General features: G+C 38.3%; 1 protein-coding gene across 2 annotated transcripts in view; it reads right to left on the bottom strand.

Annotated features, from left to right (window-relative positions):
- Positions 1-16,997, bottom strand: part of LOC139953453 (E3 ubiquitin-protein ligase ARIH2-like) — a 36,793-nt gene that overhangs the window by 10,566 nt on the left and 9,230 nt on the right. For both annotated transcript variants that reach the window (XM_071952910.1, XM_071952909.1), the window contains exons 5-9: positions 15,395-15,516; positions 14,253-14,362; positions 11,342-11,459; positions 6,511-6,561; positions 1,359-1,404 (exon numbers count right to left, since the gene is read on the bottom strand). In XM_071952910.1, the coding sequence (XP_071809011.1) occupies positions 1,359-1,404; positions 6,511-6,561; positions 11,342-11,459; positions 14,253-14,362; positions 15,395-15,516 (447 nt within the window). The remainder of the gene's footprint in view (positions 1-1,358; positions 1,405-6,510; positions 6,562-11,341; positions 11,460-14,252; positions 14,363-15,394; positions 15,517-16,997) is intronic.

Genomic DNA, 16,997 nt, shown 5'->3' on the forward strand with positions numbered 1-16,997 from the left:
ATTCATCATAATCAGGATTTAAATCTCTGAAATCATGGAATAAATCATTATCAGGATTGAAATCTCTGAAATCATGGAATAAATCATTATCAGGATTCAAATCTCTGAAATCATGAAATAAATCATTATCAGGATTCAAATCTCTGAAATCATTGAATAAATCACTATCAGGATTCAAATCTCTGAAATCATGGAATAAATCATTATCAGGATTCAAATCTCTGAAATCATTGAATAAATCATTATCAGGATTCAAATCTCTGAAATCATTGTATAAATCATTATCAGGATTCAAATCTCTGAAATCATGGAATAAATCATTATCAGGATTCAAATCTCTGAAATCATTGAATAAATCATTATCAGGATTCAAATCATTGAAATCATTGAATAAATCAATATCAGGATTCAAATCTCTGAAATCATTGAATAAATCATTATCAGGATTCAAAACTCTGAAATCATTGAATAAATCATTATCAGGATTCAAATCTCTGAAATCATGGAATAAATCATTATCAGGATTCAAATCTCTGAAATCATTGAATAAATCATTATCAGGATTCAAATCTCTGAAATCATTGTATAAATCATTATCAGGATTCAAATCTCTGAAATCATGGAATAAATCATTATCAGGATTCAAATTTCTGAAATCATTGAATAAATCATTATCAGGATTCAAATCATTGAAATCATTGAATAAATCATTATCAGGATTCAAATCTCTGAAATCATTGAATAAATCATTATCAGGATTCAAATCATTGAAATCATTGAATAAATCATTATCAGGATTCAAATCTCTGAAATCATTGTATAAATCATTATTAGGATTCAAATCTCTGAAATCATTGAATAAATCATTATCAGGATTCAAATCTCTGAAATCATTGAATAAATCATTATCAGGATTAAAATCATTGAAATCATTAAAAGAGTTTAATACATAATTATCAGGATTTAAATAATTGACCGAATTAATAATTGGGATTGAAAGAATTGAATATCAATATCAGGACTACATTGTAGAATCATTGAAATCATGGAATAAATCATTATCGGGATTCAAATCATTGAAAACATTGAAAGAATCTAATACATAATTATCGGGATTCAATACTTAACCATTTTAATAATTAACCATTCTTATATTGCGCAAAACACACAGGGATTAAATATATACTTACACGCTGAAGAGAATACAAATACTTTCAAGATGTTCTACATGTTAGTATCAAACAAAAATGCATATGTTAAATAAGTGCGTCTTTAAAGCGAGAAAAGTGTGTGGACTGAAAACCTCAGCCAAATTGCTGAACAAGCTAAGTTGTAATTTTGTTTACAGCGAAACTTACCTCCTAAACACATCCAACAAAAGTTATGTAGACATTTGGAGCATTGCTGAAATTAAGGAATACAAAATATTGATTACTACATTTCATCGATGGTTAGAGTCTGACTAAACTAGATTTACACAGAAAGGCAGTAGACACTATTTGTAATTACTCAAAATAATTGTTAGCATAAAACTTACTTGGTAACGTGCAATGGAGAGCTATTGATAGTATAAGAAACTGTGAGAAATGGCTCCCTCTGAAGCAACATAGTGTTTGACAAAGAGGTAATTTCTCACTTAAAACATTTGATTTGAATAAGAGACCTCAGCTGAGGTCTCGAGTTCAAGGCATCTGGCAGCACACAATTTGTGTGACAAGGGTGTGTTTTTTCCTCCATAATTCTCTCGCAAATTCGACAAACAATTGAGCCCAAATTTTCACAGGTTTGTTACTTTATGCATATGTTGAGATACACCAGGTGAGAAGACTGGTCTTTGACAATTAGGTGTCTATTGTCTTTTAACAAACAGATGTAATTTCAAAATATTTAGACTGAGTATGTTGTACATTATGCACACTGAGCGTTGAGTACTAATTGAGTAGCAAACAAATATTTTTAAGTAGCCGCAGACAATTTTTGTTTATTCTTTGGAGCTCTGCTATATAGGACTCAATATTATTATGATTACAGCAAACAAATCTGCTTAAAGACACTGGACACTATTGGTTATTGTCAAAGAGAGCTCAATCGGTCATCGAAGTTGTGAGATAACAATGAAAGAAAAAACACCCTTATCAGATGAATCTAATTCTGAGGTCAAAAAATCAAAGTTGTGGAAAATTTTCTTCTTTCTCAGAAACTATGTTACTTCAGAGGGAGCCGTTTCTCACAGCGTTAAAACTATCAACCTCTCCCCATTTCTCGTTACCAAGTAAGGTTTCATGCTAATAATTATTTGAGTAATTACCAAAAGTGTCCAATGCCTTTAACAACTTCAATGAAATTCGGGAAAAATCAAACTTATAAAAAACCCTATATGTACTATATATAAGTTTATAAGTCTCAAAAGAAAAAGAAGACGCCACAACCTCAGCTGTACAAATTGCCAGGCTAATCTGTTGAGACCCAGCCTTAAGCAAACTAACAATCAGTGTTTTTCTCTCGAGTACAGTGGGAGATTCCTGTGGCTGTATGTCCTTAGGACATTCGATACTGTGTCCATATCCTCTACCTGACATTTAGGTTCAGGAGAAAGGAGAGGGGGGGGGGGGGACTTGAGAGAGAGAGAGGGGGAGAGAGAGGGGTACCGGTACATTCAAGCCACCTGTCCCTACCTGGCTTTCATTTCCATTTTATCTGGACAGGATGTGGCTTGGATCTCAATCATGTCACCATGGCAACAGGTACAGGTTTACCGACTGATAACGGAGAGCTCAGTTACAGAACTGTCCTTCTGCTTTAAAAGTCAAACATCACCAGATCAAACAAATGACCGGTTTCCATTTCGGAGACCAACTCAATTTGAATATCAAAATTTCCCGGGGTTATTTGGTCTTGACTGCTATTTTTGATAAATACTTAAAAACATCATAAAAACCGTGGTGAAGTGGTTAGACTGCAGGACTTGCAATTACAAGGTTGTCATGTTGTGGGTTTGAATCCTACACATGTACAAAACTAACCACTGATTTCACAATGACTAAAATAAGTATTGTCCTCTAGTTACTGAATCACAATTTCTTGATTTGTGCGATTCATAATAGTAACGATTAAATCAATGTCTTATGAGAGTTTTGTTTTTTCCTTTCCGGGGATACATTCATATATTCATTATTTATTTAAAAAAACCTTTATGTATATTTAAATACAACAACTAAATAGGGTTGAGCCATCTCAGGACTCAAAATTAACACTGGACCTGAGGCGATAATTCCAGAATGGGCCGAGGAACTAACCACCACTCAAGTTCGGCAGTCTTGTGTTTTTTAAATAATAACACCTCACTGCATTACTGATTTACAAATAAAATCTCTGAATTCCGTTAAGTATTCATACACAAACTGATAAATCTTCCTCTTGAGCCTCTTTCACACTCGAGCAATTTAGCAAGGGTCACATGCTAAATTGTAGCATGGTTGTAAAATTTTACAAAATGTTCCTCGCGTGAAACGACAACAATATTTAGTGTCCAGGGTCCCGTGTAAAATCTTGTCCAACATTGCAAAAATTTTGTCGGAGGTCCGGACCTACGACAAAATCTTACACGTGGAAGTTTTGACCAAGGACATGCGCTACATCATCAGGGTAAGGGAACCCTTGTTTATTGACTGACTTCCTGGGTAAAATTGCCCATACAGCGCATGCTATCTTGCCTCATCAAGGTGATTAGGATTACCAGTTCATCATATCCCCATGACTCTTCACTCTCATGGCACACACGGTTTGTTAGTTTTTTAACTTTGCAGTGTGAAAGCTCATAAAATCAGTCATACACGGTGATAACAAATAAACAATCCACGCTCGTAAATTTTGTAGCAAGGGACTCTGGCTACATTTTTGCCGTGCGAAAAGGGCTTTAGTGCTTGTTCCCAAAACAGCTTAAAGTGTGAAACTGTGCAGATAGTGTTCTTCTCATTTCGATTCCAGTCTAGTACCCGGTAACACATTTTCTGGTCTAGTAAAAGTGTTGAGCTAAAAACCCTGCAGTCTTATGGATCCCCCCCCCCCAAATTTAAGCCCTGCATCTGTTGCCCTTAACTTTCTCAGCGACTAGGCAGCGGGACCAGTTAGTTTGTCACTAGTGTGCCAGCTTTTTCACTGGTCCGTATTTTGAGATTTCCTTTCCACTCTATATAAGCAAGGGACTCACGTGAGTGATTTGTACAAGCACTATTAACAATCAGCCGTTTTTGGTGTAGCAGTGGCAAGCAATCAATTAGCAAGCCAGACTAGTTGGTCAGAATTTCGACTGGTCCTCGGGTGTTTTAACTGGCAATTATTTGGCCAGCGGACCACCGTTAGGGGAACACTGTAACCTGGGAAATTTTGTCAAGAGTCTCTGGAAGCTGTGAGGATTTGTCGTCAAACTTGTGTAAGTCTCAATGTCCGAAGTGCCACTTTCAAACTGTTTTTGAAACGAAACATCTGCCGACAAATCATATCTGTTTCCACCCCAGACAGAAACACAACAAAATATCTGGCAAACGTTTACAGCAGAAGAAAAACCTTAGGATGATAAAGCGACAGTAAAGAGACTGGTCAAGATCAAAAAAGAAGTCCCAGGGCAATTTGGTTTAGAAATTTCAAACAAAATATTGCTTAAAGTTTTACAAGCTAAGAATTAAGTACAAGGATATGAGTTTACTCTGGGGGTATGCTATTGTACTGTACAGGGACTAATTTCAAAGTGCTGCTTAGTGCTTTAAAGACCTACATGAACATACTTGATAGAAACGGCAATAATTGATCTTTGCTGAAATTAATTTAAAATATTTTCAATAGATAAGGAAATTATGTAGTTCACAAGGGATTAACAGATTTCAATTGTACAAAATCGCGAAAAGCCCTGGTCATGCTGGTACTTCGTCACTCAAACCATATAGGGGGCTCCGTTTTGTATAGCCTCTTTGTTGCAGCATGGAGGTGTAACAAGGCAAACTCTCACACATGACATACATTTTTTTGGGTCATTTTGACACATGCCGTCAACGGCAGAAGTGCTTCTAGTTTTTCAAAAGCTTGAGGTTGGGGCCTAATTTTCGCCAACTAAACAAATTTCAGAAATGTACGACTATAAAAATGACATCAAACACATTATAAACAAGTTTTGATAGCATTCTCGGTTAAAATGTTTTCACTCAAGTACATGTAGCTGTTGAAGCACACATATTTGCTTAATAGCACAGAAAAGAGTTTAGCAGAGAAGGACTAAGCGAAAAGATCTTTATACTGGTCCATGGGAGTTATAAACCAGCATTTGGAAAGTGAACTTCTGCACTTTTAATGAAGAGATCATGCCTCAGTTGTTTGAAACACTGTAAGGTGTTATTAGCGTTGGGTGCATTAACCTTTGATTTACTTTCCCTGGATGACATTTCAGCAGAGTCTGGTAAACCCCGATTTGTTTTAATTGAATTCGTGGAGCGAGGCCGATTCTCAGTGCATGATAAAACGGAGGGAAAAGCCTCCAAGGCATTTTAATGTGTAGGTGTGCGAGATCATCAACGCGCCAACTGCCTCCAATCCAATTCACAACATGATTCATCTCACCTTCCAGCCATTATGGTATCACCCACTGAGTAAACAACCCAACATCCTGTCCCACTCCCACTGTGAGAATAACCACAGGTGGACTATACCAAGCGACCCACCAAAGGGGTGACTAAGCCAAACTCTGGGATAGATGGGATGGATAGGGTTACAAGTCAATTAATTAAGTTCACCTGCAGGCAATGCCTACACAGAGCAGGTGCCCTCGAGATATGCTATCCCGAATACACAAACTTAAAAATAGCGGAATACGCTGAAAGACGAGGCCTCCCCCTGGTGCCCAATCCCTCCCAAAGGACAGACCCTCCTTTTATGCCATTAATTACCCCACCGAGGTGCTGGTACCCTCTTTTAGTTTCGATCATACTGAACTCGTTGGAAACTGAAAATTAAGCAGGTCGGACTTCTCCGATGGTGGTGAAAACAAAAAGCACCTTTCATAAATTCATGGAGGTACTTCATTTGGCGGAATTAGAGCCAAGTTTAATCTACTTCGCGTGTGCAGCCCCCCCCCCTGCCGCCAAAGTTCGAGACACAGGAACTTCTTTCGATAATTCATAAATGACATCCTGGATCCAGATGTTTAATGCGAGAGGAGGAAGTCTCCTCTTTGCTTAAAAGGCAGGCCTGACCTTTTGGAATTGCCTGAAGTACAAATCTCAATAGCTTCTTAATCATGTTAATTGGGATAATAAACAGTTGCCCATTATTTCAACTCACACTTGGGGCTTGATAGATGGACAGAGGACCTAGATGGCCGATCAATCTCAAACTTCGACAGGTTTATCAGTTAATGTATAGGGTGGATTCAGCAACTGTTTTGTTAGCAAAAAACAATCCTGCAATTCTCCTTTAATCAATTAAAGAAAAATAAAATGTTCAGGGGAAGACTCCACTCACCATATGGTTACATCCACCATTCTTCTCGATACAGATGCTGCATACTGGACACTAAAATAAAACACGCAGATACATGTAAGAAAAAACAGATAACAAAAACCCTCAATGTAATACACCACAAGGGAAACTGACATTTACATGTAGGTACTCCAGTAGAGGCATCCTTAGAATCAATGTCTCTCTCTTAGTTTTGATTTGAAACAGATCTTTAGGGTTGAACAAAGATGAATTGAATAGAGCAGGATTTGCACCTGTGACCTTCGGGTTAAATGTGCCGACGCTCTACCAACTGAGCTTTTTGTTTCTTTATTTTATTTATTTATTTATTTCCAGGCAAACAGTACATACAAAAAATAGGCAATAAAAACAAGACTACACAGAGAACAAGCCTGCGGATAACCCACTATCTAAAGGCGATCCAGACAATTAAAAAAAACCAAGGCACAAAAGGGAACAAAGACAAAAACGTCATAAAAATTTGGAAAATAGCACATCAAAATAGGCAATAAAAATAAGACTACACAGAGAACAAGCCTGAGGATAACCAAAAAGCGAAAAACTCACTATCTAAAGGCGATCCAGACAATTAAAAAAAACCAAGGCACAAAAGGGAACAAAGACAAAAACGTCATAAAAATTTGGAAAATAGCACATCAAAATAGGCAATAAAAATAAGACTACACAGAGAACAAGCCTGCGGATAACCAAAAAGCGAAAATAATCACTATCTAAAGGCGATCCAGACAATTAAAAAAAACAAAGGCACAAAAGGGAACAAAGACAAAAACGTCATAAAAATTTGGAAAATAGCACATCAAATACCATATCATATATAATAGCGCCATGCTGGGGGTCTCCCTATTTTGTCCACATCAGGGGTGCCACTTAGAAGCCATTCAACCTGTAACTGCTGTACGGCTTCTGACCGGCACCAAACAAATAACAAATATATTTACATTAGAGTGATATAGCTCAGTTGGTTGAGTGCCAGCACGTTATTCCCGACGTTATTCACAGGTTCAAGTCTTGGACTAGTAAATTTTCTTTGTTCAACCCAAATTGTAAAAGAAAACCCACCCTACAATCAAACTAAACCCCCCCCCCCCCAAAAAAAAAAAAAGAAAAAAAGAAAGAAAAAAAGGACAGTACAACTCAATATGGGACACCAGTCAAAAGTCAGAGTTCAACGAACTGAACAGCACAGGAAGACACTATCAAGTAACACCTTTAAGACCAAACGTAATTTTTACTGTAATTTGGCCGTTGGCCACGAGTGTAAAAAGAAACAAAAAAAAACTATCTTACTATCTAGCATCACCATTTAATCACCCTCCAAAGAGTTTTCAGTTTGAGCTAATTTTGGACATTTGGGCGTAATTAGCCAACTACGGCCTCCCCCCAGATTTTAGTCCACGGTACGGACAAACCTTAACACCGTTGTCCCCTCAGTGCAAAAAAAAAGTGGTTAGAAATTCCCACGGGAAAAGGAAATGACTTGGTGACATGTTCAAGAAAGTGAGGGGTAATGACAGTGAATTATCAAACTAAAGTTACCAACTCTGTCATACTAGATTACTTCAATTATCTGGGCCCAATTTCCTAAAGCCTGTAAGCATAAAAACTTGCTGAGCACAGACAAATATTGCTCAACAGAAACATTGTACCAGCCAAAATTACACTAAGTTTACATAGTTGTGACTGGTGTCCCAAGTCAATTTTTGCTTTACAAAGAAATTTTCAAGCTGTAATTTCTGCTTAACAGCTTTATGAAATTGGGCCCTGGTACAGACTACATCTAGTAACGTCATTTCTATTTGGGGAGTTACTTCTTTCTCTCCACTTAGTCCCAATTGACGGTCACGCTACCTTGCATGCAGTGCCCAGCTATGACACGTTCGGCAGGAAACAAGCCTGGTGCCTCCCATATCCTTCCCTTAGGTCAACTGAATTACACTAACTACAACTCTGCATAAACTTTCCCATCAAAAGACGTATCCAGGGGCTATGTGAGTCAGGGAACCGTTCATAAAAAAAAAACTTCTGGAGGTTTTCTTTTCTAGGTGAAACAGGGCTTCACAGAATCATAGGTTATAATGAGAACAAGGCAAAATTTGCTTCACCGTAGAACTAAGACGTACCGTGTAAGTGGTGAAACATTAATGAAAAGTTGTTAAATTTTGGCCTAATTTAAATTCTGAACAGAAACAAATGCTGTCTACTGAAAGACATCTCGAAATAGTCACTAGACTAAGGGCTAGCCTGTCATTGGTCGTCAAGAAAATAATGCAAGAAAAGTATACAGTGCTAACACACATCACAAAAACAGAATTCATGTTGAGGATATTATTGAATACTCATTTTGGTTTTATACATATAGGCCTACATGTACACTGAAACTAATCAAAGCCCCTTTTGACTGTCATTAGCCCCCCCCCCCCCCATCTCAAGCCATGTCTACTTCCAGGGTTCCCCTCTAATGCTCTTATGGGTAGACCAAACCCATAGCATCACAACCCACGTCACAAATCATCAGATTAGTCCACCCCCCCCCCCTGTGTAAGCCCTTCTCACCTGACCTACAATGACCCCAACGGTGCAGAAACCACTAAATGTGGTTTACTGACACACTTAAGTATTGCTGATTTTAAAAAGTAAAGAGACAAACAGAGAAGAAAAGAAACTTTGAACCAGGAGTTAATTTTTAGAATACAGAGGAACAGCAAAACATATTTCAAACTATTTATCCAATGTTATCATTTTTGAGAATGCTGTGCACATGTACAATAGAGACATGCTAGTTGGCCCTTCGAATATGATATTAAGTAGCTTGAAATATATGTTAATATTTATGTAAAGCATTAATTATTATAATAATAGAAACTCTGAAACTATGGAGGATTTTCATACAACTGCCACTTCCATCCACTGGTCATGATTGTTACTTTTTGTACAGTAATCAGCAATACCCACTTCAAAACACTAAAGCTCAATCTCATAAATTTGCTTGGAGCGAACATTTTTGCTTAACAATGTTCTGCTGAGCAACAACGATTATGAAACCAGTTAAAGGCAGTGGACACTATTGGTAATTGTCAAAGACTAGCCTTCACAGTTGGTGTATCTCAACATATGCAAAAAATAACAAACCTAATGAAAATTTGAGCTCCATCGGTCGTCGAACTTGCGAGATAATAATGAAAGAAAAAATACCCTTGTCACACGAAATTGTTGTGCGTTGATTTCGAGACCTCAAGTTCTAAACTTGAGGTCTCGAAATCAAATTCGTGGAAAATTACTTCTTTCTCGAAAACTATGGCACTTCAGAGGGAGCCATTTCTCACAATGTTTTATACCATCAACCTCTCCCCATTACTCACCACCAATAAAGGTTTTACGCTAATAATTATTTTGAGTAATTACCAAATGTGTCCACTGCCTTTAAAGACAGTAAATAAGGCATGGTATTTTGGCTGCCACCCAAATGCTGGTAAGCAATTATTGTTTTGAGCTCATCTACTTGTTTTTGCTTATAAAAGCAGGTCTATGCAATTAGGTCCAGAAAGCTATTTCACACAGGTCTGGTGCCCCAACTCAATTTGACAGCCTTCAATGAATTCTACATCCACATATTCACACTTGAACATTGTTCTCTGCTTTATTAATAAATACAATTAAATATAAACTTTAAGTCATGATGCTGTCTGAGAGAAGGGGGGGGGGGGGGCGGCAGTTTCGATCTGTCAAGCGAATGACGCAAGTAATCTATAAGCGGTTCTTTGTGGTGAAGCCAGACTAGTCAGCAGGTCAGAGTGGTTTGCAAACTGCAAGACCTTGGTTTACCACAGCCGCCTGTGGTTTTATTTCCCCATATTCAGCTCAAGAAGTCAGGGTCACAAACTATGTATAACGTTTGTCCTTTAGGGGAACTTTGAAATGCTAGGTGGCAGCAGACAGGGTAAATCTCCATTGCTTACGCGAGCATGCACACATTTTGAAGAACAGATTTACCTAGTGCATTGTTCATAAGTCTGCTACCACATCCCCAGAAATCTCTTGTTACATTTCTGCCATATCTTACTTTGTGTTGCTTTGCAAAAAAAAAATCAATTTGTGTAGAGGCTTTTTTATGATAGAGTTAATGAAAAAAAAAAAAAAAAAAAAAGTCTGGTACTTTGAAATTGAAATGAGAATCATAACTCAACATTTACAGGTGTACACAGATAGAGATGACCACACCATGGTAAAGATCAACTAAAAGACATTTCCACAACCACAACCACCCCCACCAAAACCCCAAATTAACAAACAAAAACAAATCAAAGACCCCACCACAAACAAACACATCCATCTCACTGACCTTTTCTGCACAAATTAGATTTAACATATAACCTTCCAGGCAAAATTTCATCCAGCTGATTAGCACAAGAGCAGCTAAGCAAAACAGAATGAGGTTACCAGCCAAAATACCAAATCTAACATCTATATGACTGGCGTCTGACTCATTTCGGCTTAGCAGAGAACGGTAAAGCAATATTTTCTGCTTAAGCAACTCAATGAAATCAGCCCAACGAGTTGAAACCAACGGTTCTTTTCAGAACCACCCCAACTCATTAGAGATATTCATTACATGGTGTTACCGCAAACCTTTCTGTATCGTATTTCCACCATGCAATGTTTCAAATCCTAATCAGCCCAAAGATTGGCATGATCGTTCGGTGTCCTCTTTGAAATCAAATGATCCAAACCTTTAACTAAATTACGCCACACGCAAACAAGGGGCTTTATCAAATAAACATTTTGTACCACCTCTCTCAAGCTCAAGATTACTTACGTCTTTTGTGTGGGCACTAATGTAATTAACAGTCTCGGAGTCGTCGGCGCATTTGTTCAACCAGCGTTTGATGATTTCACAGTCCGCCGGTGCGTGGTAATTATCACAACACGCACAGCTGTGGAGACAAATCAAATCATAAGGGGCTATTGTTAGCTGTCTGACATTTTGAGGTAGTAGATAATGGTTTAAATACATTGCAGAACACAGTACTTATTTTAGACCGATCCGACGCGCACCTAGCGCACAAGTGTTTAGCACCGGACGCCATTCCTTTGGGTGTACAGGACATCATGATATACCAATGTAGATCACTGACCACAAATATTTGCAACAAAATATAAGCCGAATCCTCTTTAAAAAGGTGCTTGTCTGAGGGGTGTTAGGGGTCAAAGACGCAGAAAATGCATAATAGTCGCTAAAATGCATTACATCGACAAGGTATTTTGTAAGAATTTCAGTATTTTACCTACTGTTTAATTTTAAAAATTTATCAAGAATGTAGTACGTTGTTTTATCAAGCAGCCATATCAAGTAAATTTCATAGATTGTCGAGGAAGAGCTTGAAAATGAAGACGATTTTCCCATGTCTTTGTGCACTAAACTAGGCACAAAGACACCCCAGCAGTGGCGCGCAGCGCATGGCGGCACCCAGCATTTGCGCGCCTGGATTGGTGTATAGGGATAGACTGGTTTCTTTTTCACCATGTGAGCTAGGTGGTGTCTGGTGGTTAAAATATCTGCTCTAGATTGCAAAAGGCTGTGGTTCCATAGGCTGTACAATTTTCGTGCGTATTCAAACATCGGAACCCAAGCTTGTTTCCTTCATGCTTTAAAGCACAAGTACGCTGTACATAAGTGTTCCCGAAAAAATAAGAGCGAGATTTGCCCAGTCTAGACCAATGACTGCTGACCTTTTTCTTTCCACCTCATAAACAACAAAACACCAAGCAGAGTTAACGACACTGGACACTATTGGTAATTCTCAAAGACCAGTGAAAACTTGAGCTCAATCAGATGCGAAGTTGCGAGATGATAATGAAAGAAAAAACACCCTTGTCACACAAAGTTGTGTGCTTTCAGATGCTCGATTTCTAGACCTCAAATTCTTAATCTGAGGTCTTGAATTCAAATTCGTAGAAAATTACTTCTTTCTGGAAAACGTTGTTACTTCAGAGGGAGCCATTTCTCACAGTGTTTCATACTATCAACAGCTCCCCATTACTCGTTACCAAATAAGGTTTTATGCTAATAAATATTTTGAGTAATTACCAACAGTATCCACTGCATTTAACCTTTAAAATGTCCAGTATACAAGCCAACAGGACTGTCTTAAAGGCCCCCAAGGTCAAATTATGTTTTCAGTTTTAGATGTGGGAGAATAAACCCAGAGAATTATTCCACGGGGAAAATCAACACAATCTGGGCCCAATTACATAGAACTGCTAACGCAGAAAATATTGCTTAATATTTTTCTGCTATAAAGTATAACTGAGGATGCCAGTTACATTATGTATCATGTAAAATGGTATTTTAACTGGTAGCATTATTTTGGTAAGCACAACTTTGTTGTGCTAAGTAACTTCTTATGCTTAGAGGAACACGTTGCCTTGGATCAGACGAGTTGGTCTATACAAAGCGTTTTTAACTGTTTGTTATAAAATGCATATGGTTAGAAAGAGGTTTTAAAAGTAGAATACAATGATCCACAAACATGCCTCGAAATTGCGTGGTTTTCCTTTTACCTCGCCAAAAAAACACAGACGGCCATTTATGGCAGTCAATTTTTGAATCCCATAAATGGCGACCGTGTTAGTTCGCAAAGTAAAACGAAAACCACGCAAGTTCGAGGCAAATTATTTGTAGATCATTGTACTCTACTTTTACAACATCTTTCTAACCATGTGCATTTTATAACAAACGGTTACAAACGCTTTTCAAAGACCTACTCGACCGATCCGAGGCAATGTGTTCCTTTAAGCAGCTGTATAATATTGGGCCAAGGAATGGAATGAAAAAACCCAATCCACATAGTACAGTGGCTTCTCATATAGCATGTATAGCGTTCATATCCCTCACTCAGTGACGCTCAAGGAGCTTCAACATTCAGTATTTTTCTTGAGAGGTATTGTGGAGCTATGTTTTTAAGTATGAGACCAATTCCTTTAACACAGCACACCATGTTAAATGGATTACAAGGTGCTGTGGCGCAACCAATCAAACCAGGAACATCAGGGCGAACCCCTTCTCTTTTTAAGTGTACTGGGGTGGATTTCACAAAGAGTTAGGACTAGTCTTATCTCGACATAGGACGAATTACTCATCCTTACTTAGGACTACCCATACGTTTTTAATATCTCCTATGACTAGTGTTAAAGTTAGGACTAGTCCTAACTCTTTGTGAAATCTACCCCTGGGTTCTTTTACGTACATTACACAACACCTGGCATTACACATTAACTGGAAAAACAGATAAATGGGTGCTACACAAGGTTATTTAGAACAGCTCTCAATATCCACTGGAGTCAACATATGACCAACAAAGTGTTATATGGGAACCTACCCAAGCTATCAACAAAAATCAGACTAATCAGACAGAGAAGGGTGCGTTTTGCTGGCCACTGCTACAGGAGCAAAGACGAACCAGTGTCCAATATTGTTCTGTGGACCCCTAAGCATGGGAGGAGGAAACCTGGTAGACCGGCACTAACTTACACTGACATTCTCAAAATAGACACAGGACTTGAATCGACAGATTTCAAATCAGCAATGGGGGACAGGAAGGCTTGGATTGGGGAACCGTTGTGATTCGAGGACACCACTCGATTTAAGCAAGTAATAGTAAGCACACAAAACCTGGGACCATTGAGGAAAGATACCACTAAACCAAACCAACCACTCATCTACTTACCACCAGTTACTCTTGCATTGTATACACTCAACTCTTTTACTTCTGATCGTCTCTGCATAGAACACGATGCTGCAGTCGGCACCGGGACAAAACTTTAACTGAAGATGGTTCTGAATCAGATAGAGAAAGTACAGATTAAATGCTTTTCAAATGGTGTTTGAAAGTCAGCTTTCCTTGTTATTAATTTGTTATTTATTTTTATTTTTATGCAAGTCGCCAGACACACAAGGCCTGAAGGCAACTTCAAGGTGTGGGCTACAATTATTTTTTTCCAGAGGCCGTTGCCACCTACTCCTCGGGCTAAACAGGGTTACCTCTTTTACAGTCCATACGGATGTAGGCTTGGGTATCATCAGTCCGAAGCCTGGCCGGTGGAGCAGAAAGCACTACCTCCCCAATTTTAATATTACTTTATATTTGATATAAATAAAACTACATCCTTTTAGGGTGATCCCTTTCCTGCCGCTTCCCAGGTCGTATCGTAAACTTTGGTGTGATCCCTGGCTACACTGCAGTTACAGGTTGAAAGGCTTCCGACTGGCACCCTCTTACCAAAATATTGGCAAAATAGGGAGACTGCCAACATTAGTGATAGATTGGTAAGTTGCTAGAGTGCTGGCAAGTTGATCCGGAGGTTGCAGGTTCAAATCCTGTTCCGGTACATCTTTTTTTTGTTTAACCCAAATATTTAACATATCTCCAACGTCAGTTTCCCTTGAGGCAAAAAAAATATTTTTGATTTTTGGGGTTTAAAGAATTGAGGAGTGGGATTCGAACCAACGACCTCTGGATTAATGTGCCAGCGCTCTAACCAACTGAGCTATCTAGCCCTATGTTGGCGGTCTCCCTATTTTGTCAATATCTTTGTTTAGGATGCCAGTCAGAAGCCAAAAATAAGTATAATAGATTATTTGGAAGGAATGAAAAGTTAAATGAGCGGCAATTTGAGGATAACTTCAAAGCTTTCCAGGGTTGTCTGGGGTTAAACCGCAAGTTACCTCAAGTTACCACTGCTTCACTTCTGCGTTTCTCCCTTACATTACAGGTAATGAGACACAATAAGATGAAACTAATGGAATGGCGGGTAAAGACTGGGACATAGAGGTCGATCAGATTTATATTTATCCTCTTCTTGCTGTTACCTTTACACAATCTTTGAAGATGAAGTCGTCATACCGACTTCGACTCCGGTCTGACGTAAGCAGTGGAACAACAAACTCCTCTGGCGCCCTCATTAGACACTTCTCAGCCATGCACTGGATGCCTGCAAGAATAAAAAGTTTTAATTTTTAAAACTGTGCGAAGAGCGTGTTGATAGAACAAACTACATTATGAAGACTAATAAAATAACTTGTGGCTGAGGGGCTAAGAGCTCTGGCGTTCCTGATTAGCAGGGTGTCGATTTGAGTCCCGTTCATGGCACTTGGGTCTTTAAGGCACTGGACACCTTTCATAATTGCCAAAGACCAGTCTTCTCATTTGGTGTATCTCAAGTATATACACAAAATAACAAACGTGTGAAAATTTGAACTAAATTTGTTGTCGAAGCTGCGAGATAATAATGGAAGAAAAAACAACCTTCTCACACGAAGTTGTGTGCTTTCAGATGCTTGATTTCGAGACCTCATAATCTAGTTCTGAGGTCTCGAAATCAAATTCGTGAAAAATTACTTGTTTCTCAAAAACTATGGCACTTCAGAGGGAGCAGTTTCTCACAATGTTTTATACCATCAACCTCTTCCCATCACTCGTCACCAAGAAAGGTTTTATGCTAATAATTATTTTGCGTAATTACCAATAGTGTCCACTGCCTTTAAAGCAAGATACTATTAACGATTGCTTTGTACTTTGGATGTGTCATAAAGCCATAGGATTGGCTTTGCACGTATAAGAATCTAAACCCCATAACATTGAAGAGTAGGGGTTAACCCTGGTGTATCTGGTTCACACACATGTAGAGAGAATTCCTGTTCACAACTTTCCTCAGGCTTGTGCGCTGCATTGTTTAAGTTCACTAATGAGACGTTCTTGGTTTCATTACCAGATAAATAAAACAAATCACATAAGTCTTTCAACTTTTGTTGACCTCTTGGAACAATAAAAAACACAAAACAAAAACAAACAAACAATAGAACATGTGATAGAGCCATAGAGACTGGACTGCAAGCAGCAAGAGACAAAAATATTATGGAAAGTTAGAGGTATAGTAAAGGTTTGCGGAAACACCATGAAATGATAATCTTTCAATGAGTTAGAGGCATTTTTCATGGTTTAAACCAAATACTCTTTAGCTTTTCGGGGATATTTTTTCCTTTTTGATTTTAATGAAAATTGCCAACCACAAGATCTTTAAAACAGTTCACTTATCCATGTAACAGTACACTGCATGCTTTAGGTACACAGTACACAGACACGTTTACCAAAATCAAATGGTGCGTTCAAAATGTGCTCCCAACATCTCAAAATGACTCAAACTACATGTATCTCACGAGAAAATAGAATTAGCTGTTGCAATCAACATTATACCGACCAAAAGGACTGAGGGTTTAAATGCAACAAAATAGTTAATGGCCTGATGTTTCGGCCTAGCAGAGTCTTTCTCTAGGGTCAAAACGTCAGGCCGTTAACTATTTCACTTAAAACAGACTTGGGCTAAGGTAGTGTCCCTAATGGCAACTACAGCTACTGTACTGCTATGGCTGGAATGCCGTGTCATCCTGCCTTGAAGCATAGGACGTCCTTATC

This window comes from Asterias amurensis, chromosome 2 (genome assembly GCF_032118995.1).
Source record: "Asterias amurensis chromosome 2, ASM3211899v1".
Lineage (NCBI taxonomy): Eukaryota > Metazoa > Echinodermata > Asteroidea > Forcipulatida > Asteriidae > Asterias > Asterias amurensis.